Source organism: Alexandromys fortis, unplaced genomic scaffold (genome assembly GCF_014885135.2).
Source record: "Alexandromys fortis isolate MF-2015 unplaced genomic scaffold, M_Fortis_MF-2015_v1.1 scaffold_2_1_26212458, whole genome shotgun sequence".
NCBI classification, from domain to species: Eukaryota; Metazoa; Chordata; class Mammalia; order Rodentia; family Cricetidae; genus Alexandromys; species Alexandromys fortis.
Genome location: NW_026067930.1, coordinates 5,148,457 through 5,172,287, shown reverse-complemented (window position 1 = coordinate 5,172,287; position 23,831 = coordinate 5,148,457). Strand labels below are relative to the sequence as shown.

General features: G+C 42.8%; 1 protein-coding gene across 1 annotated transcript in view; it reads right to left on the bottom strand.

Moving 5' to 3' along the window:
• The window catches only part of Fam135b (family with sequence similarity 135 member B), a 262,927-nt gene that overhangs the window by 57,915 nt on the left and 181,181 nt on the right, over positions 1 to 23,831 (bottom strand). Inside the window, exons 5-7 of the mRNA XM_050145127.1 lie at positions 21,716 to 21,786; positions 16,417 to 16,590; positions 10,032 to 10,158 (exon numbers count right to left, since the gene is read on the bottom strand). Coding sequence (XP_050001084.1) covers positions 10,032 to 10,158; positions 16,417 to 16,590; positions 21,716 to 21,786 — 372 coding nt within the window. The remainder of the gene's footprint in view (positions 1 to 10,031; positions 10,159 to 16,416; positions 16,591 to 21,715; positions 21,787 to 23,831) is intronic.

Here is a 23,831-nt window from a genome sequence, read left to right as displayed (position 1 = left end):
CATACTAATTTCTAACAAACTTGGCTTCAAACTTAAATCAATCAGAAGAGACGGAGAAGGACATTTTATACTCATAACAGGATCAATTCATCAAGAGGAAGTCTCAATCCTGAATATCTACGCCCCTAATATAAAAGCACCCACGTACGTAAAAGAAACATTACTAAAAATAAATTAAAAAAGTCAATTTAATGAAACCAAACTAGAAATGGGATCTCCTGGGAAGTGAAAGGAGACTATCCAAAGGGGGACCAAAAGATGATGGGGGTGTGAATATAATAAATTTACGCTATATTAAGGTTTGAAAATTTCATAATATATTATTCTATATGTAATATGCAGCAATAAAAACATACTTCCCACAGGATAAACACAAATGGCTACAATGAAAATCTCTATATAAAGTTATTACTAACAAGTCATTGAAGGAGAAGAAAAATTTAAGTAAGAGTTGACATATCTCTTGGACTTAGTACTAGGAATTTTCATAGAACCAGTGTCATTTGTACACATGGTATTTACTGAAAGATTAAATACCTCTGCATGTAGACAATGGTGAATTTAGGGAGAGAGACCTTCACTTTACATTAAAGTGAATAATATTCACAGGGCGATGATCTCTGCAGTAGGTAGAAAGGAAAGGGATGCAGGAAAAGCCTCTTTGGACAAATAGTATTTGTCCTGGATCTCAGAGTTTCAAGGAGAAGAAGAAACAATAATAATAGGGAATTATCTCATGGTTGAGAAGCAATCACAGGAACTGCTGATATTCTATGGACAGAATGACACAGGCTGTAGTATCTACTAACTTATCACAGCTTATCACAGCTGTGTGATCCAGAACAAATTGCACAGAGGCAGTTTTCTGATGCATGTGATCCTAGAACATAGTTAACACTACACAGTTGCCGTGAGTGCTAAAGATGCCAGCTGTCATCACTACGGTTGCCACCATGATTCTGAAAAGTACACCTGCTAAGGTCTAAAGTCTGGAAATTTTATCTACAATCTGTGTTTACATAAACAGTAACTAAGTGGGAAGTGTGATTTATGGCTAGAGTTAGCTTCATGTTTTCAGATAGTTAAATCTAGACAATAAAACATTAGTTCAAAGAGTTCTTGTTCTAAGAACTGGAAGAGCTGTTTCAATTCAAACATTCCCCATGTATGTGAGAATCTTTGCCTGGTCCCCTTCCTCCTGATGTTATTAATGTGCATTTCCTCCCACATGACAAGGCTGAGAATATGTCAGTATTATGAAAATCCATAGCCCCTTTTGTCAGAAGGCATAAGAGCAAGAGAGAGAGAGACAATGGCACACAAGAAACCTTATGCTGCTATAAAACACCCGTAGTAGACATTCACCAACCTTGGGGTTCCTTCGTGGTAGCTGCTTAAATGTAAGTAAAATATATTCTATACCAAATATTACCTCTCCATTTCAAACAATGAAACAAGTAATGAAGACACATCTAACCCCCATATTAAGCATAAACAGCAGATTTTAATAGAAGAGTATTAGTGTTCATGGGAATAGGATAATTTAATTACTTCTAAATAAATGAGAAAAGAGGCTTTGGGGAAAAATAAAGCTGAATTCATATAAATGCAGTTCTTGAGTTAACTGAATATCATTTGTGCATAGGAAAAAGAGTAACATTTTTTGTTTCTAGTGCTTCTAATTGTAGCTAAAAAAAATTAAAAACAGCAGAAGGAGAAACAAGAGGAAGGAGTTATGATTTGTGCAATAGTTACTGCATGTCAGTCACCATAAGTGTCTTAACCACGAGGATGATCATGAAAACCCACCAAGCTAGCAATGTGTCTGTTCACTATCACAGGTGAACTGTGGATGTATACAAATGGGGCGAGCATTACAGAGTTCTGTGGAGGTCACAGTTCTTAGGGAAAAGGAAGCTATTTCTCAGAGCATTGATTTTTCTCATGTGTAGACAGATTTCCATGGACGCCACAGGACCCAGAAAAAAAGACACACACACACATACACACATCAAAATAGACAGCACAATTTAAGGAACTGCATACTTGGCACAGGAAAATACCACTTTTGAGTTAAATTGATACAAACTACGGGGGAAAGGGCCACTTCTAAAACTCCAAGAGTAAATGTAAGTTGGGTTGATTTCCATACATTTGCAGGCAATGATAAATATCATGTACTTACTGGCCAAGCTAACCCAGGAAGTGTGGTCTCAGCAACTGCCAATAAAAATCACAGAGAGAACACTCGCAATTTGGTCTCCATGGAAACAGAAGGTAATATCCCATCCCTGTTCCTAGATGGATCTTTTATTATTTCAATCTTTGAAAAGCGATTTTTCAAGGTGATAGAAACTATCAAATATAGTCAATTATTCATAGCAGTGGAGACAGAAAGCGTGGGTCTTGGGTGCTTCTTTAGCCCTGCTGATTTTTCAGGGCGAGAAGAGGATACCTATTGGTGAGGGGAGTGGCTGGCACTTGGAGACCGTATTTCACAATTCCAGTTCTACTGGAGTTGTTCAGCTAGGAGCCTGACCCTCACAGCTTTCTTTCATCACAGAGTTGACTTCCTGCCTTTAGTCATTTACTAGAACTGCAATTGGTACCAGTGCCCAGAACCCCTATGATCTCAGCCATGACTCAGTGCAGGCTATAAATGTTGTAAATATTGTAAAACTGTACACGCTGGGACAGGGCTGCCAACACACCACAGAAGGTTAGGTAGCTGTTGCGCCACATACACACCCAAGTACCAGTTATTTCACCTTTTGTATTTATTCCATGCTGGTCCTTATCATGATTCATAGGTGCTGCAGCTGGATAGAACACTTTAATTACTTCCCTCCCTTGGCAGCTTGCATAATATTTGTTGCAACCAAGGAAGCTAGATGACAGGAAAGATGCTTTTGTGTGACAGCCGGCTATGGTCATCCCAAATATGTAAGCGTGTGTCATTATCAGCAATAGGAACCTACCCTCAGGGTACATTAAGGTATTGAGAGGGGCTAATTTTCCATCTCCTAGGGGTCACTAGTGGCTACTATGGCTAAATAAGAAAAATGGGGGAAGGTGTGCTTTATCTGGAGAGCTGGGAAGCAGGGTCATACAGAGGAAGATGGATAAAAGAACACTAAAGATGACTAAAAGCCACAGGGAGATATTATTTTATGTTTACTTAAAATACATATATAATGTATGTAAGTGGACGTGTAACACACATTCTCTCTCTCTCTCACATACATATATATATATGTATATATATATATATATATAGAGAGAGAGAGAGAGAGAGAGAGAGAGAGAGAGAGAGAGAGAGAAAACCTGGATTAAGGTATTTCAAAAGGAATAGTCTCAGCCATTCACACTTCAGTGTAAATCAGTATTGCTAATTCCCCTCAGTAGGGTGCTAGCTCATGGTCAAGCCTTTGTAATTCATGACAGAATATTTGAAGTCTGCTTCTCTGCAGGTTCCCTGCCTTTTACTATAGCCATTCCTTTGCCATCTGTGTGTCTCTTCTCTACTTTAATTACCCTTCTTCCCCCTTTGCCTCTGGCCACTACTCTACTGTTTCTGGGATTGCTGCAGCAGCATCTGTCCTTCCCTCTGTCCTAAACTGTGCTTACCACCAATCAGTACGCCACAAGCAAGAATGATAATTACGACTGTCTTTAGAATCCCGATTATAGTCTGTTTATGACTTATCTGTGCTAACCTGGTTTCACATGGCCCCAAGCCATCCGGTTGTGGCAGGAGAAGAGAGGCTGGGAAAGCTACATGAAGAATAAAATATAAAAGAAACCAGGAGGCAGAGAAAGCCTGGAAGCCCCTCCCCACCTAGGCTTCAGACCACAAACAGAGGGTGTTCAAGAAAAGCAGAGAATATATAAAGTTGGATGCCATGTCAAGGACCACACCATTCCAGGCTCAGTGGTTATAAACATCTGTGCCCCCCCCCCAGCTCATTATCCCACCCCACCCCATTCTCCAGGGTATTTTATTTTTATTAATAAACTGTTCTATTTCCAGTCAGGTGTACCTGATCTAATTATAAGCTGTGAGGTACACAACCCTGGACACATGAGCAGGCTCACATGCATGCCTACAACAGGGTCACTCATGATATTCCCAGCTCCTTGACTAGTCACATTGGCTGCCTTGGAATTCCTAATTGAAGCATTAAACTTGAACACTCTCCAGGAGAATGCACACCATGTGACTATAGGCGAAAACGCAGGTTCAGCCATCCAATGCGGAGCAAACATTAACATGGTTAGTTATTGAGGAGGCACCTGTTGCCGACAGTCAGACCTGAGTGAAGAATGTGAGAGCCTGGCCTGAGCTGGGCACTGTGGGGATGAGCAGGAGAAAGGTGAGTCTAAACGCAGATGACGTAAGAGCTCCACACAGCTCATTAGGCTTCATGCTCCAGCTGATTTGCTTCAGTCAGCAGATTTTGAGTCCCTCCAGTCAGATGTTGAGAATAACGGCACTTAGAAAGAAGACTTTTGTGAACAGCTAAATAGGTTATTGGTGATTGCCGTCACACTGCCGTGGGGTAGCCACCAAGAAAGCATAAAGCAGAAGGTGGGAGGAGATGGGACTTGCTTTGCCATCACAAGTCGCAGACAAACCTCCCATGCAAGCAGATTCCAGTCTCCCCATAAAGAAACAGAAGTTTAGGGCAGTGGCAGGACTGGGGCAAACACCCACAGGCAACCCATAGGGAAAATATTATCTTAGCCCCACCCTGGCATTCACTCCACATCTGTTGCTCTTGTCTGTAACCTTGTTGATCCTCTGCCTTGTGTTTATTCAAAACCTTTTTGTTAAGTGTTTGCGGTGTACCAGGAGACATGCTGGGTACCAGTGAGGTGATGGGTGACACTGGATGGCCTATGAAAGGTGCAGATTCCTTCCTGAGACCTGTGATATGACTTAGTCAGGAACAAGGCATCCAGCCTCAGCTGCGTGAAATCTGGGTTGTCTCCAGCCACGGGAGCATGACATAAACAGACAATACCTTACGGTTTGGATGCAAAGCCTTCTGTCACAGATGCATGCGCTCCTTTAGAAATGACCCATGGAATTATTCTGAATCACCTGCCCACCCTAGCCCATATGTCATACAAACAACCTGCTACGTTTTCTGCATGATTTTGTTAAACCAGACAGGCATTTAAATGAGAAAAATGTCAGTCAATTTACATCAATGAGGGAAGCCCAGGAATGGTCACCATTCAAATTCTTAAAATATTAAAACACATTAGCTTTTTAACTACAAATCATTTTTTAAAATAATTATGGCTTGGTGGTTTTTTTCTGGTCTTTCTGATTATGATAATTTTTTTTCTTTTTAAAATTCAAGTGAGAGTGCTTAATATGAGATCCACCCTTTTAACAAAACTGTAAACACACCGAGCAGGATGGAGTACAGAGAAGCTCAGTGCAACAGCTCTCCAGGAACCTCTCTCATCACACAAGATCAAAACTCCAACCTCTTCTCCTTCCCTACATCCCTGATGACGGACACAGTTCCATTCCTTGCTATGTGCTGGTCTCTAGCTATTTCACACAGTATTGTTTTATTCTGTGATTGACTTAAGTCATAGAATATAATCCTAAGGGACACTAAGGACTCTGAAGAGCCAAAGCAATTGTGAGAAGAAGATAAAGCAGGAAGTATCGTAGCCTACGATTTCAGAATAGAGAGCAGAATGGCAATGGCTCACACGGTGAGTTACAGCCATAGACACTGCACAGAAACCAACTGAACAGAATGGCAAGCCCATCCCGAGTCATTAAATATAGTAAGCTTGTTGCATTTTTCCCCCACAGAACTCGCATCACCATAACACACCTTTTAAAAGAGCAGACATCTCAGCAATAAACCCTCTCTGTCACTGAATAGTGCCAAGGCCACACAACGGGACATGGATAGTCTTTCACATAAACAGTGTTTGAATTGCACAACCATACAGAAAAGAATGGATCTATACTGAACTCATTCCTCACCCCACACACCATAATCATCTCAAATGTATTGAAGAATGTAGTGTCAGACCTGAAACTATAAAAAGCCCCGGGGAAAATGTAAAAGGAAACCTGAGGACATTTATATTGGTGAGGGTGCACGGCAGCCGGAAGGGAAGAGACAAGTGGGGCTGTGCCAAACAAGGCTCCTTTTTGCAAAGGGACAAGCCATGCAATGCAACCACTTTCAGCTGCGATTTGATGAAGAGCTAATATCGGACTTGCATGAGGAACTCCTATGACTAAACAAAATTAAATCATCAAAGATGAGCAAATTTACATATAGACAAATTATTCACATGGACATTCCTCCAAAGGGGATGGAGCAGGGGGGCAATGATTTTCAGTGAAAGCGTTTCACCGCTAGTAATCATCAGCGAAATGGAGATTAAAACGACAAGACCACAGCTCAACCAATGCTCTCTGAGGAAACACTAGGAGCCAGGTACACAGAGGGAGCTAAAGAGAAGCAAGACCTGCACAGAAGAACTCTGTAAGTGGAAGACATAGAGATACATATCATCTGATATTCTATCCACCTGGTGTCGGGGAGCAGCTGTAAACGACATCTTAAGGGAGAGCAGGTGACAATAGGTGTGAACTAAAATGACCAACATCACACTTCTCATAGTTAAAGGGAAAGCTTGCTGTTGGTGATGGTAGAAGCAGTGGGTGTAGTGATCCGAGAAATGGGGCAGGTCCCACTGCAGCAGCATCCCTTACCTTCCTGGGATGCTACTCATTCCAACAAGCTCACTCTGCCACGAATCTCTGATTTTCCCCAGGCCTCTGCCAGGAAGGTCTAACTGAGAGGAGCACCTGTCTCGGATGCCTCCAGCTGATGCGGCAGTCAGTGCGGATTCCACTTCTGCCTGCTAATGTTCCGGGCTTCTTGAGATGTGGATACAGTGCTCTCAAGGGAATGTGGAACTAAGATTGGATTCTCTGCTTGGCAGCCTTGCCTGGTGGGAAGGTGCAGGGTGGGCACACAGCAATGACTCCGCATAATTGGATGGGACCCAAATGGGAAATACACAGGAAAAGAACAGAGCCCTTAAAACAACTCACAGAGCAACTTTCAGGAGCAAGGCCAATGCCAAGACTCACAAATCAGTCTTTCTCTCTGAACATTTGAAAGGCGGGCACATTTAATTTTGACACAGAGCCCTAGAAGCAGCCAAGAAAAAAATGGAAAAACAAACAGACAAACAAACAAACTCCAACTATACTGCATCATCTGCCTGCCAAGCCCAGTGATATAAAGTATTTACACATATAAATCTCTGAAATCTTCCCAGAAGACAGACCCATTTCACAGCTGAACAAACTTACAGTTTCTGTAAGCACCGAGTTTCCACAAATTGTCATTGTTTGTCACAACAGGGGACACATTACAACAGTCTCTGGCAGTGTGCCAGGACATGTGGAAAAAAAAAAAGTTCAGTGGGCTGGAATGTACTACAGTGTTGGCTACCCTGCCCAGTGCTGGGTCTGGCGTCTTTGCAATCTCCCAACGTGGTCTATTCCATGGCTCCGCCCTTACTTTCTGTCTGTTGCAGTGAATGATCTCTCTCCTGAATCTCTAGCTGTCCAACTCTGCACCAACATGTTGTACACAGTTGTTTCAATCCTCCATTCAACACACATTGCTTGGGTACTGGTGTCATAGGGCAGGTGTCCTGCTAGGTCCTAGAGAAAGAAGTTAAATGAGACGGCCCCTCCACTGAACTATGCAGAGCGCCTGCACAGGAGAGCCAGAGATCAATCAAGCATTTGGGGAATCAGACAGTACTGTTTGTGCAGTGCTGGTACAAATGGTTTAGGCTGATGCAAATGACACTGAGCCTCAGAGAACCTCCCAGGTAGATGGAGCATCACACTTTCACACGCTTCAGCGGCATCAGCTAAGGACCTCAGCGTGTGAGGATGCTGTAAGTGTTTTGAATTAGGCTGTGAATGCTACCAATCATCAATATCTCTGGCCATATTCCCTGGTCAGGACACTGAACTGATGGTTTTTAGGTGGTATGTCTGTCATGGAGACTCTTAAAGCCACCATACAGTGCTGTGATGGAGGCAGAACTTGGCACAGGGAACGTTGAACTGTGATTGGAAACTGGGCAGAATGGTTGTTTCTGTGTGGGAGTCAGTTGTCAATGTCTCGGTAGCAAGGGGATTGGCAGATGACTTGGGGATATACAACCACATCTACTGAGCGATGAGGGGGTCTGCTGTAGACATTGGGATGGGGAGCCTTCTATCCAGACCTCATGCCATGCTGAAATGCATGGGCGATGCAGAGGGTGGTAAGAGAAATGCCCGTGTTATGCTGGCAGGCTCTTAGCTGTCCCATCTTCCCCTCACTCATTTGAGGCTCCTGTGTAGGAGGTAAACACATTAGCTTCCAGAAAGCTTGGTGGGTACCAGAAGTACTGAGCGTGTACAATCATTCTGTTCTTACTGTTCTCCAGCCCCAGCTCCACGCATGAGAACAAGCGCTACTATAGATTCAGTTTCCCATCCTTTAGGGAAATTGTGGCTGTCCCCCTTTAGAGGCCTCAGGACCATGAAGACATGTGACATAGCAACTTAACCCAGATAGAGATGGGACTAGGCTTACATTTGCAACTGGATCTCCTGACTAGATCTCAAATGGGGAAACTCCAGAAGAGCAGGGTACTTCATATCCTGAACTGTTTGGCCAAAGAACGTTCTGTAGCACAAGGTGACAGAACTGGCTAGGCAGTCTTTCACATGCCTGTCTTTGGTTTAAATATGATAAATTTCTTGTGTCTCCCTGCCTGGGTCATGGGGTGGCTAGATGTTTGGTTAAACATTGTTGTAGCTGCCAGGATCAGTGTCTCTGAGAACTGTTTGAACTGAACAAAAGACCTCCCTGAGGGAAAGAGATCTGCCTTTCCAGTGTGACACGGCTGGGCCAATCCACTGAGTTTCTGACTATAGCAAAGCAAATGGTTATCCTTCATAAGTGACAATGTTATCTAGCTTGTGGAATTCGACTTGGCCTAGACTTCTGCCATCAACTCTCCTTGGTCTCCAACTTGGTGAAGCAGATTTGCAGCCTTCTCAGCCTCCAGAATCTTGTGAGTCAACTCCCAACAACAATGCAGAATTCATTCCTAGTGGTTCCATGTCTCTGGGCAACCCTGAATAATACTGGCTGGATATTTCAAAAGAATACACTAAGCCGGGCGGTGGTGGTGCACGCATTTAATCCCAGCACTTGGGAGGCAGAGGCAGGCGGATCTCTGTGAGTTCGAGACCAGCCTGGTCTACAGAGCTAGTTCCAGGACAGGCTCCAAAACCACAGAGAAACCCTGTCTTGAAAAACCAAAAAAAAAAAAAAAAGAATACACTTACAAAATGCCTCATGTGTTAAAAAGTAATACAGGCAGTGATGAAAGAAGAGCAATGTCAGGTCCTTCTTGGGAAGAAGCAAAGGGAATGGAGAGGTAGTCATATGTATTTATTAAACAGCACCTAATGACCATGTATGAGTCAAAGGACTTTAATTTGGGACAACATTGGGTATACATAACTACACATGAGATTAGTGGTTCTTGCTGATGCTTCTCTAGAGGTGGGGAGAAGGAAACACAGAGAAATTGAAGAGTTGGATCCAGTTTTGAAAGCAGGCATGACCCAATGCCAACAGACATTCAATATCACCACATAGTGTGAAGGAAACAACCTTACAGTGGTATCACCAAATAGCTTCGAGAGAGCTCTTATCTCCAAAAGGACTAGAAGTAAGAGGGGCCATAGGAGAAGAATACTCGCCACGTCTGTTACAGGGCTTGACACTCAGAAAATATGTAAGAGAAGACTAGTGAAAAGTCAAAGGATGATTGGACCTTGAAAGAAATAAACAGATCACCCTAAAGAAATAGTTGATAGAATAAGGAACCTCACAGGACACACTCTTTCAAAGTGAGAACTACAGGTCACAGGGTCATGGCTCCCATACACACATTACCTCTGAGGAAGTCGGCTTGCAGTATCCAGCTCCAAAGACCAAGTTTTCCAGAGAAATAGTGGGCTGTTCTGGTCCTGCATCTAGGCCACCTTTCCCTAACCAGGAGCCTCTTCCTGGGCGGGTGAAACTGTAAGGAAGAGTAAGGAGAAAACAGGAGGTGAGTAAGCCACCATGTGTTAAATCAGCTCCCTCTGGGCTGCAATGGAGGAGCCTGTGGTACAGATTTAAGTGGTGTTCCAGCAGGAGAGTCTGGATGTTGTATTTCCAATACTATCTAATGGGTGAGTATTCTTGGATGTGTTCATCAGCAGAGGTACAGAGAGGTATCCCAACTCCTGTATGTCCTCTGACTGAGAGGTTATTGAGGGTATGTCCTAGGGAATCATCTTCCTGGGAGGCAGCTAGAAGGAACTCCTGACCAGAGTAGAAGACACCCCCCACCCTGCCAAGTTCATCATGCTCTTGAGATCTACTTCTGCCCTCATGGGGTCATTGCCTTGCATGAGTTCTTTCTAGTCTTAGTCCCTCCTTGCTTCTACTTGCGTTTTTGTGAAAGTCATAAAACTATGTTCATCTCCACGATCCATGCAAGACTCCTGTGATATGTCCTAGACTGCTGTAATCAAGAAAGTATTCCTGCATGTTATCTGGGAATGCTGTAACCTCATCAAGAGGAAAAAAATGGGATTTTTCTGTCCAATTCTGATTCATTATAAAGGTCATCTGGCAGGTCATCTGGCTATCATCAATCTTAGATTCAATGGAGATTTAAGAATGTGACTAGATCGTGTGTCCTTATGATATTTAGGTATATGGTCAGTCCTTCTACCTTAAACTTGGTGATTTTCCTCCAATAATAAATGAGAATAAAGCTGCTTACACTGTTTTCCCTTTCCTTCAAATATCAGCTATTAAAGCGCTACTGACTCAGATGAGATTTTATGTATTCAGGATGGTATGTGAGATCGTGTCTTCTATATATAACAGGGAAGCTGCACACAAGAAATCTCAAAAATACAGCTGCCTAAACAAGACTTTCACAGTAAGTATACCAGTTGCCATGTCACTGTGAAATTTCACAAGGCCCTAAACCGAAATGAAGAACTTCCCGCAACTAATGGACTAAGGGGGTAAAAAAAACATTCTTCTGCAGGGACAAGCCACCTGATAGTTTTTCCAATACCTGTTGGTCATCCCTAAGCATGCGCACACACGCACACATGCACACACACACATATGCATACACACATTATCAGCAACACTAGCCGAACTCAACAGGTGTATATATAAATGTAATGATAATAATTAAAGAAGAAAAGGTCATGAATATGAGAGGGACTACAGGGGACACAGGAGAAGTTGGAAAGAGGAGGGAGATGGTGAAAAATAATGTAAATACAGTACTCGTGTATGAAGTTCTAAAGAAATTAAAAATCTAATAGCTTATTTAGACACACTTTAAATTCTATAGTTACCATTTTGTAGGAATGTCTTAATCTCCCAAAGAGACTAAGAGTCTCTCATGGCAAAACAAAACAAAACAAAAGGGTCTCTACCATGAGTGTCCTCATATGTCACCATCTTTGCTCTGGGTGCTTGCGCAAGGGGGGGGGCAGATTTCAGACGAGGAACTCATGCTTCTGGTAGCAATATTGGCAGAGAAATAAAGTTAAGGTACATTTTTATTGAATGCATTTACCAAATATTATTAGTCTAATGCCACAAATCAGAGAGCACATGGAAAGTTAGAATGCCGAAGTGGCAATGTGTCACTTTCACCTTAAGCACACATTGGCCTAGAAGGGGACTCAAACCCATCAGTCTATGTTGGAACGTGATGGGGATGCACAGCAGCCAATGGGCATAGAGGAGAAGTGTATGAAATGAGCAGGATGAAAGGGCTGAGTACACAGAAGTGGTGTGGCACAGTAGGCAGCCACAACAGCGTGGAACTTACACTCGCTAGCGGGAGTTCCTAACCAGCGACACCACTTACATAATAGGACCTGGGCTGGATTTGAACCTCCTATGTCATCTCCTGTCAGAAGGATTAATGCACTTGAGCCATGGGGTATCATGGAGACTCCTGATAGTTGCAAAAGTTAGCTTTAAGTGTAAGGTCTAGCAAACAATGACACTGAATAAAATTTGCTGGTAAGTATTCTTGAGAATCTAACTGGATCAAAGTCACTCGGTCACTAACTACATAACTACATGTGCATTGGCTCACGGGATTCCAATCATATTTAGTTCCCCAGTTTTAACTGCAGTGTCATCGCAAGTAATTTGGGGGTAACATAAATCATGTAGGAGTAGTACACACATAGGTTACAGGAAAACCTATAATTTAATATAGGTGCCTTGAGCTTCTGGGTATTTAGGTACCTGAGATGCCTTGCCTTACTGTGGGGCAATCGTATTATGGAATACTAATAATATTTGAATTTGCTTTTGCTTTGTTTTGTTCTTTTGAGACAGGGATATATATATACATACATACATACATACCAGTTTGGCCAAATTGGCCAAATTCCTGGTTCTCCTTCCCCAACTTCCTGAGTGCTAAGATTACAGACATGTCTCACCATATCTGCCTTTGGATTTGTATTGAACTGAAATGAAAGCTAAAGCGAATTTACTATACAGCCAGAAGGTACTGGTAGGAACATTCTAGAAGAAAAAAGTGTGTGTGCATAAGGAATCATGACCCCTTCCCTGGGATATCTGCCAACAAAGGACGAAAATACTTGCTATTTAATTATGGCTTTTAGTTGGCATCTCTACTGGAGGGAGCCCCTAGCAGACACTTGACTTTACCTATTTGAAGATTAAAAACTATTTTAAAAACTCAATTTTCTTTGGTCGTTCCCAGCAAAGGCTAAGGGTCTCTTGAGGTGAAATTTCCGTTTCCCAGCTGCAGCATCCGTGTTGGACCTAACTGATCCTATGAGCGTGCTTTTCTGGAAAAGCTGCTGCTTACCCGATTTGACAGGTATTTCCCACAAGCTTAAAGGGTTCCCTTTGTTCCAAGGTACCATGTGTCAAGACAGAAATTCTTCTTGCAAAACCCAGAGAGTGGAAGGCGGTTCTATTTTTACCCCATCTGTGAAGTTTAACTCTTCAGCAGCTGTGCCTGCTCCCATCTGGAAGGCTGCTGCCAACAAACTTGCCAAGTTTGCTCCTACCGAAAGGTTAAACTTTCTAAGACATCCTGGTTCCAAACCCATGGTTAGATAGCATCGAAGTCCCTAGCAACATTAGAGCCGAAAGGTGATGCCAGGTGCTGGGAAACCTTTCATTTCAGTTGTCCTCCTGCCTGAAGAAGTTTGAGAGGGCTACGTCTTGAGGATTGCTCTGAGGCATAAGCCTTCAGTGCCTCTTTATACTCAACTAATTCGTGTCCAACCCCTGGATGCATCATTAATTACACTGCCAAAATCTGACTCCAATTTACCTTCCCAAATTCAATTTTCACTGTTACACTCTTGTCCCCTGGGTAGAGCAATGTCTTCTGTAAAGCTTCTGAGTCACAAGGAGAGGCACACACCCCTGTGCAGAAAGCTTTCTGCCATTTGTCAGGACCTTATCGGTGCCAAATAAGTGGCCCAGAATACAGTGGGTGCTTTACAAAAATTAATCTCCTGGACGCATGCATAATCAAGGGCTTCCTGTGTTCTGTCATTGAATCCTTCCAACCGTCTGCTGATAACTGAACCTGAATCCTGCATGCTCAAGTGTACAAAGTTAGAAAGTAGAATCTCAGATTTGGCACTGGGGGCTACCCAGTCCTGAAGCCCATTCTTCAAACTGCTCCCTGACTCAGGCCTTGTCAGTACTTTGCACACCCCTCAGTTTGGAAGCTTACCACCTGGATTTCTTCTAGACTCTGAGTCTCTTAACAGCCAGGGGTACAATATGTACATCTCAGAATTGCTAGTTTTCAATTCTTCTGAGCCTTTATTACACACATGTTCATGATGTGGGACCGTCTACACATTTTTTTATTATGTACAGTCATAGTATCTGTTGGTTTATTATCACAAAAATATTTGTTCACATGTATATGTATATGTATGTATCTGTATGGTGAAACAGGCACCCAGAGGCGTGAGATCAACTATCCAAAGATCCCCTAGAAAGTCAATGGAGGAACTAAGCAGCCAGATATTCCTAACTCTAGCTGCATGGGAATAGCTTAGTCTCTGGGACCCAGAAGCCCCGGAAGGGTCACTTGCTTTCACATCTGGGTTGTTGCCTGGCCTCCAGATGAACAGTCTCTGCTGATCTCAGAGCACAGCTGCTCTGTCTCACCCTGGGCACACAGATTTCACACTGCGCCATGCACTGAAGCAGCATTGATCAGAGGGAATCACCCAGCTAGGGAACATGGTCTGAGGGAGACTTGAACTCTTCTGCTTTCTAGATTCTACTTGTGTTGCAGCTTCCAAGGCCATGGTTGCTTTCCCATGTTCCTACATTGTAACGTTTTTCTAACATTCTGCTCTAACACTCACCCTACATAATTCAACATACAAACATCAGCTCAACCCACTGGATGCAGCTATCTGAAGAAGAGGTCTATGCTGAGGACTGTAATGATATTCCACTTGCATTTTAATAAATACACCTTGCCTGATGATCAAAGAGTAAAAAAAGCCCTATTGGTCAGCCTTACAGACCAGGCAGTGGTAACACACACCTTTAATCCCAGTAGCTAAAGGCAGGATCGCCATTTTTAGACTGAGGTTGAGGTAAGAGCCAGTGGCTAGTTGCTTTGCTCTTCTGGTCTTCAGATTGAACTCCAATTTCTATCCCTGAGTTTTTATAAATTATGTTTCAAAGGACCCTACATGGTCCTCTTAGACTCATTGTGTGTGGAGTCTGATGCTTCTGTTAGACACCCATTAGAAGTGAAGAATTAAAACCATAGACCCCTGGTCCTTGTCCCTTTTTCCCCTCAGTCTAGGACCTCCAGTGTAGGAACAGCTTCAATCTAAGAGCTCAGCAAAGTTTTGGGCAGAAGAATGTTAGGCACAGTCAGTTATAGAAGGCCACAAACTCCAGGCTCCAGGCTCAGAGCTGTTGCTAACCAACTGTCTGTCTCTCTTACTTCCCCATTCTGGCTTCTCCCTGCTATGTGCTCTGATTTAATTCCTGTGCAGGCATTTCCATAGCTAAGCGCTAACACTTCCCCAAACTTGTGCCATGATAATCAGTTCTGCCTTCTCAAATCACTTCACCTTAGCCAATATCCAACTTACTTTCTTGTTGGGCTTTCCATCCTAGTCACTCAACACATATCCAGTATCTCTATCAGTCTCATTCAGAATCAGAAATGACCCAGTTGTCCATCCACAGATGAATAAAACTCATAGAAACTGTCTAGAACACAAAAATTGGACAATTTTCTTTCCTCTGGGTTACAAGAATATACCCCAAATTCCTCATTGTACACACGTGCAACTGTTTACTCTCCCTGTTTAAAATTATCTAAATGAACATAGTCAGCCATATGAGACCATGATAGATGGCCATGCATGGCCCACTACATTCACTCTTATGAGCTCTCTCCCTTCCTTTTTAGAACTAATGAAATCCAATTTCTCCTCTGCACCTTGGAGATGCTGTAGGGTGAGTCAATTAAGGGCAAAGGCAAACGATCTTACAAGCAGACTTGCATTTGAGCAAACAGTGACTGGGGGAAGGAAGAGATTTGGATACCTGCTATGTACTAGCCCTGGCCTCCTCTGTGATTCACTAAAATGTTCCACGAATGGCCCTCGTTAAACTCAGTGGGTCACAAAATAACAAAAGACATGCTTGTGTTAAAGGAACTCCTAAGGAAGAAAGGAGGTTGACAGGAGTGAGAAGGTGAGAAAAGAGGTGGGAGTAGGAATCATGTGCATTTTATACACATATGAAGGTGTTAAGGAATGAATTATTTAAGCTTAAATTGAATATTAGATAATAAAGTGCTGGAAACCTTATAGATACCCCAAAATATCAAATGAATTTTAAAAATTTCAAAAAGTTTTATATAAAAGTCAATGTTCTTATTTTACACACAGGGATTATGGAGCTCAGAAACACGAGGACCTTCTCAAGGCACAGCTAGAGACAAGTGAGGCCAAGGAAAGAATCCAAATCCATGAGGTGTGAGCTCCAATTTATACGTTATCCCCCCCCCCAAAAAAATCCCCCACTGTCCTCTGTGATGCTGAGGCTGTCCTAAGCTTTTGCCTACTACTTCTGTGGGCCAGCTGAAGACCCAAGCTTAAGTCAGCAACCTTGGGCCACCTTCTATGGTGTGTGCTGAACACTTATGACAAGCTGTGTCTCTCCATGATGCATGGGATGAATGTTAGGGTTACCTCTACCTTCATACCTGATCAAAGGTTGCTGCAAAGCCACCAGGGCAGCGTGGATGGTCACGGAGATCACCGACAGGTGGAAGTAGTCAAACATGACAGGGACTTGGTGGTGCAGACCCCTCCGGGGGTGAAAGTGCAGGCCAAGCGTGCGACTGCTGATCATCGGTGTTCCAGTCACATCTCTCAGCCTGGAAGGCAAGTGAGTGAGCTCAGGTGTGCGTGGTTGGTTGGCCATGCTGTCACTCAAGTAGCTCCGCCTAATAGTCTCATCGTCTTACTCAATCCTGCAATGTGCGGCCTGGCTGAAAGAATTTGTCCCACAGTTGGTAAATGAAGAATGAAGGCTACAGAACAACTCTGGGTCTCAGTTCTTCTGTTGCTGTAGGTAAACCTGAACCTCAGAGATGGTAAAGATGACCATATCTTTTCAAGGATCCTCTCATGACTGCAAATCTCTTGGACACTTCCCCCTTGTTTCACCCCCATAGGATGAACAGTGCTCTTAAAATGCTGAATAGACTTTGTGAGGTTGTGAATTGTGTGGGATCTCTAGCCTCCAAGAGCAGGAGTTATGACTAACTCATGTTTACATCTCTGGCACCTCACTGGTACAGACATGATGGAGAAGGTGATCAAGCCCATGGTTATGAAAATGTCAACTGATTGACTGAATGAACAAAGACCCAGAACACGCTGCTGAAGCAGTCTGACCAGTTTCAGGAAGTGGTCCCTTTCCTTTGCTCTAGCACTTTGTAATCAATGCATACCCAATCCTAAGATACAGGCCACAGACAGACAAACCCAGAAGACACAAACCGGAGAATAATGTTTGTCTAGACATAACTGCTGAAAAACGGTCTCTGTGGCTCTGCAGGTTGCAGAGAGCCAGAACTTGAGGAAAATCTCTATGAGCATTTTCCAGGAACACAACAAAGAGGATCTCTTCTTCCTCCATAGATAAGCAAATAGATTACAGAGAGGGAAGGGAGACAGTGAAGGCTCCCACAGACTGACCCAGTGTCAGTCTTTCCTTGTGGTCTTTGCCTTTTGTGGCTAAGGTTACATCAACCATTGGTCCCCTGGTGCCCATTGTGACTATGTGTAACACATTCTTTGCTTTAACCAGGATGAACCCAGATAAAGAAAGGTAGAGAATCCAAGCTGTAGGTGTCAGCAACTGTCAGCCTTTATGCTCACTTTAATATGGACAACAATGATCTGAATCTTAACTGTGGACTGGAACTTCTGCTTTCCCCTGTAAGACAAGCATATAACACATTTGATAATCTTATTCTATTCATAAAAGAACAAGTGAAACTAATGTGACTTATTTAACTTGTTCACAGTCATGAGAAAAACCTGCCATGCCAGACCAGTAGTCTCTGACTCTCCTCTGTGCTGTTACTGCACAGTATTGCTTTTTGCTCACTTAGACATTGACTCCTGACAGGGAGAACAACCCAAGCCTCCTTCGGAAGATGTAAGAAGAGAAGAGATCACTTTTTGGTGTTCTGAAATGAACTGTTATGGAGAAGAAGCCCACTTCCTAGAGAATCTCAGAGTAGAGAAGATGCAGGTGATCCGTGGTGGATGAGGCAATAGAATGTCTGGGATTCTTATAAAGGAGCTAAGCAAACAAAATAATTAAACAGCAGCAAATCTGCTATCTCACAGAAAGAACAGCCCTCTAGACAGAATTATTATGCACACTTGGAAGGAATAAAATTAAGGCCAACTGAGAGAACCCACAGGAAGATGAATTGCCCCTTTAAGTATTAAAGAATTTCCTATCTGCTGAGCTCTGCAGAGACTGGCAGGGCTGTGTGGGGGTGAGTGTTGGGACCCTGTACAAGCAGGTACTCATGGACCATTTGAAATCAGAGAGTGTAGATAGGATTGTGGTCCTGAGTATGTGACTCTATCTCATTAATACTGACTTTGGGGACTGAATAAGCTTTGGTGGGAACAGAACTTACCTATGTGTTGTACTATTTAGCAGCACCTCTTTTTTCTATGCACTAGATGTCAGCATCATTGTTCCCTTCAGTAACATGACATGGTCAAAGCCTTGTGACATCATTGTCCTACTGATATATAAGAGGGACTTCACAGCCTGTCTAACCCTGGTAAAACAGCAGCCTCCCATTTCATTCCATTTTGTTTGTTTTCTATACACTGCTATGAAAAGTGAAAAAATAAATAAATGAAAACATCTATCCCTCTTAAGAATGTTTCAAATCCTGATGCCCATCTTATACACTACTGAAATTTGGAAAATTACACAGATTTGTCCAACATGTCCTAATTGAAGATTTCTGAACCTGAGTGGGGGCAAGTTATTCTCAAGGGAGAAATGTGTGCTGTTGAGACCAGACACTATGTCAGGAACATGAATACTCTTGGCAAGCCCAGAGACAAGGTCTTATGAGCTACAATTTAATACACATTTCTTCTCAATGAATCAACCCCACCAGATCTCATGACATCTTAGTAGAGGTTCTTCTTTGCTTCAGAGTCACAACGATTCAGTTTCCATTATTGTGAGAACCCTCAAGAAAATCCTAAATAGAAAAAGTCTGAACTCCAAGGAAGGGAAGAGAAACCAAGTCAGACACTATTAGACCCTATTCTGCCACTCTAAGTCCCCACCCAACCTCCAGTTCCTGTTCTTCAAAAGGAAAAGGGATTTAGGAAGTGGTCTCCAGTGTCCATGCCTTGAGAGATACTTTCTCTTCTATCAGGTTCAGTGTGGTTGGATTTATATTGAGGTCTTTAATCCATTTGGGCTTGAGTTTTGTGCATGGTGATAGATAAGGATCTCTTTGCATTCTTCTAAATGTTGACATCCGGTTATGCCAGTACCATTTGTTGAAGAAGTGAATTTCTTTTATCCATTGTATAAATTTAGCTGCTATCTAAATCAGGTGTTCATAGGTGTGTGGATTAATATCTCGGGTCTTTGTTTTTTTTTAAACATTTATTTATTTATTATGTATACAATATTCTGTTTGCGTGTATGCCTGCTGGCCAGAAGAGGGCACCAGATTTCATTACAGATGGTTGTGAGCCACCATGTGGTTGCTGGGAATTGAACTCAGGACCTTTGGAAGAGCAGGCAATGCTCTTAACCACTGAGCCATCTCTCCAGTCCCTATCTCGGGTCTTTGATTCTATTCCATTGATCAGCCTGTTTGTTTTTATGCCAAATTGTTTTCGTCATGGTAGTTTTATAATAGAGCTTGATGTCAGGGATGGTGATGCCTTCAGAAGTTTCTGTGTTGTACAGGATTGTTTAAGCTATCTTGGGTTTTTTGTTTTTCCATATGAAGTTGAGTATTGTTCTTTCAAGTTCTGTGAAGAATAGTGTTGGGATTTTGATGGGGATTACATTGAATCTATAGATTGCTTTTGGTAGTGTTGCCATTTTTATTATGTTGATCCTAGCTATCCAAGAGAATGGGAGATCCTTCTAATAAGATAGAAACCAAAGAAGGAGTTCTGAGGGGGTAACCGCCTCTGCACCTTAGAGCTGTAGATGTAGAGTCCTGGTGCCTGATTTATCCTGCACGATCTATCTGGATAATAGCTGGGTTTGAATGGCTTTGATGGGAAAGCAATCTGTACCGAATAGCTCCCACAATTTTAGGAAGGGGATTAAAATAACTTTACAGAGCCCCCATGGACCACATGTGGATTCTATGGAAAGGATCAGCCACAAATATTTTCCTAGAAGTCATGAGTGGCCACAAGAGACTAGAGTTTATCAACAGACTTCAGGGATGGGGCAGAGTTGGGGAGAAGGTGTGCATAATGATCATGCCAGCAAGTAACTCACAAGAACCCTAATGATGACTGAGCATTTACCCTAGAAAGGACACTCCTTACCTGCACTCAAATGACTCCCCAGCCTTTTACTGTATCTTCCTTACTCATCGTGTCTGATCTATAAACCACAGAGGTAGGGGCAAAGCAAGCTAAGAAAGGAATACAAAGCCTCCATCTCCCTTTTGGGATTTTGAGAACCTCCTGACTGAGTGGAAATAAACCTTAAATGAGATGAGTGTTTAAAGGGCCCGATTGAGTGGGAAATAAACCTTAAGGGAGATGAGCGTTTCAAGGTTTTGGTGTCACACTTTTTAATACCTCAGAGAAAGATTGTTTATGTAATTCCTGAAAGAATGTGGAAAGGCTTAAGAGGCAAATAGCGCAGCCCAGGATAGAGGGAAGAGGGCACGGAGCACATTTGAAGGAAGCAGTTAAGCAAAGGAAGAGAACTGCTCCCTGACTATTTCCTTGGCAAGTTTTACATAAATAGATTTTCAGTTCACAGAGAGTTGAAGGACAATAGCAGATGTTCAGTATGAACACATGGAAAACCAGGAAGGATGATTTGAAGGAGGTTTTGGTTGTCAAAACCCCCAAGTCAATATCACATAGAAAAAAATGCTTTAAGTAAAAGATATCAATTAATAAGGCAAGAAGCCAACAGTTTTCTGTGTGCAGAACCTGCGCAGCCTGGCTCCAAATGAGTGAGCTTTTCCAGGCTCTGGCAGACATGCTGTGATGGCAAATCACAGCTGTCGACTTGACAGCATCTAGAATCAGTTAAAACCGGAGCAGCTGGGCACCCCTGTGAGTGATTTTCCTGATAAGTTTATTTGAAGCAGGAAGACCCACCTTAAATCTGGCAGCAGCTACATAAAAACGATGTGGAAGAAGGGAACTAAGATTTTTGCCTACTTGCTCTCACTCTTGCTGGCAAGTCTATCTATTCTTTTGCTGCATCATTCTTTCCCTAGTAATCACACCAACTTCTCCCAACTTCCTTTGGATCCTAACGTAGACTGAAGATCAGCATCTCTCCAGCAATCTCCCCGGTTCCCCCCCCCACACACACACACACAGACCTTCAGCATTAGGCTGGGACTGCAGACATTCAGCATCATGGACTGAGCAACTACTGGATTCCTGGCCACTCTAGCACGAGTCAGCCATTGCTGGACTATGTGGACCAAACCACAAAAGACAATCTAATAAATCTTGTGTGTATGTGCGTGCATGTGTTTTTATGTGTATGTGTGCGCACATGTGTGTGTGATGCTATCAGAACTGTTCCTTAGAAAACCTTGACTAATAAAATGTCTATCCCATATTCCTGGTAAATTGGAACATCTGAGGGACATTTCAGATTTGTAGTAACTAGTTATTCCAGAGAAATTATGAGGATTCTAGCTTTGAGGAAGACCTAAGAGTGAGGTATGGGGTGAAGGAAGAAACCTCCCTACACAGACCAAAGACGTCCATGACACTCACTGCTGCTCACTGTCCGTAAAGTGCAGGTCCACCTTGAGCTGAAACTCGACCTCGCTCAGTGCATCTTCTACCTGGAAGACAAAGACCAAGAGTGATCAGCAATCAACTACTAATCCAATTGGAACATTTGCCTGACTGTTTCTCAAGGAGGAGAAACAGAATCTCACTATCAAGTGCCACTAATGCAGAGTAAGAATATCTATGCACAAGACATCGTGTTCTGGAAAAGCAAACTCTTAGAACAGGAATATTCAATGGAAAATGAAAGCAAAGGATTCGCACAGCCAGCTTGGTAAAAGTATATTTTCAACCATTATTAACAAGCATCCTTGTAATGCTTAATCGCCATTGTCAACTTGATGAAATATAGAGCCACCTCAGAGATAAGTCTCCAGGCCTCTGAGCATACAAATGAGCGATAGACCTGGTTGAATAATGCGGGAAGACCCATCTTAAGGGTTAGATGGGACTTTCTTTGGTTAGGTGTCCTGAACTACAAAAAATGGAGAAGCAGGCTGAGCTTCTCCATTTGCATATTGTGATTGTTCTCCGCTTCCTGTTTGTGGATGCCAGGTAACCAGCTGCTACAAGCATCTACAACCTTGACTCTCCTGCCACGAGGCTCTGTGTTTGAAATGTAAGTTGGCATGAATCCCTTCTCCCTTAACTTGCTTTTGTCAGCTTATTTTTATCACAGGACCTGGAAAATTAAGATGAAGCTTTTAAGCATGTTGCCTCATTGTCAAATGAATTTGACATGGATTCCAGGCATGGGTGAAAGACTGCATTGCACCTCCTCTGGGAAGGATGGTGGAGTGAACTTCCAACGCAGCAAACTTGTCCAAAGATGCATGAAGTCACCACTTAGACTCAAATGTCCCCACATGACACACATCACTGCCCACACATTAACGGGAGGAGCCTGGCAATCTGGGAGGTTAAGTCATTGATGTCCAAGGTGACTCAAGCTCTTCCAACTTTCATCTATGGTAAATCTTAAAATTCTCCTTTCTTCAATGTCCTTTATGTGCAAAAATAAGTAATAAGACAGTTCTTTTCACATGTGCCCCCAAATGAGGTCCCCAGGTCTCCCTTTTCATATTTATAGGGGAATTGTGTACTATGCACTAGTCTTCATTATCTGTGCTCTGTGGATTCATTCAGTGTCAGGACTGTCCCGTGGCACAGGCCTTAGACTCCTGTTTGCTCTCTGATTGGCTGAAGCCCTCCTCAGCAACTCGCAGTGAGCCACTTCCTTTCCCTCTTCGCATTCAGCATTTCAGGTTACAATAGCTTGTTCTGAGCTCATAAATTGGAAGCCCATAAGCCAAAATTCATCTCCAGGCATGTTTGCTTTAGTCCCCATAGTATTTCTTAAAATGTTTGAACAAGATTCAAATGCTGAAAATTCAGGTAATTTCACATTCATACTCTTATTGTGGGTTTATAGCTTCTGGGGGAGAAAAGCAAAACATCCCTTGGAGCTGGCAAAGCAGGGCTGACATGTGTTAGCTCTGCTTGGGTCAGACAAATCCTGCAAACACCACTGGTTTACCACACTCAGTGACAGTACTCTGCTGCTTGAGGCCAAACGCCCTGGCTACTTTCTTGCCATGTGTTCCCACTAATCCCCTTAGTCCTCATTGGTTGTGGGCTCCAGCTTCCAGGAACAGCGTACAGTTGAAGAGAGAGCAACCACGCATCTCTGAGGAATAAAACTCTTCTCCCACAGTCACCTGTTTTGGTTATTATTATTATTATTATTATTATTATTATGCAAAAATACCCTTATCCCACAGAGACAGACATCACCTATCCAAAGGCTTCTTTGGAAACAGCTTCTTAATTAAACACAATTCAAGTAGAAACATAGGGATAGAATTTATATTTAGGCCTTTGTGGTATTAAAAATGATACTTTTTAAAAGAATACTTAAAGCTAACTGTTAAAAGTATTTTCTAACAGAGCCTCTCCCCCGGTGCGAAGAATTCCAATCAAACCAGATTAAGCCAAATTAAATGCCCGAGTTTAATAGATGGTGGACTCCCGAGTGGCCGGGAGCATGGCGGGGGGAAGACAGGGGGAGTGCACACACAAACCCCAAAGTGCACATTCC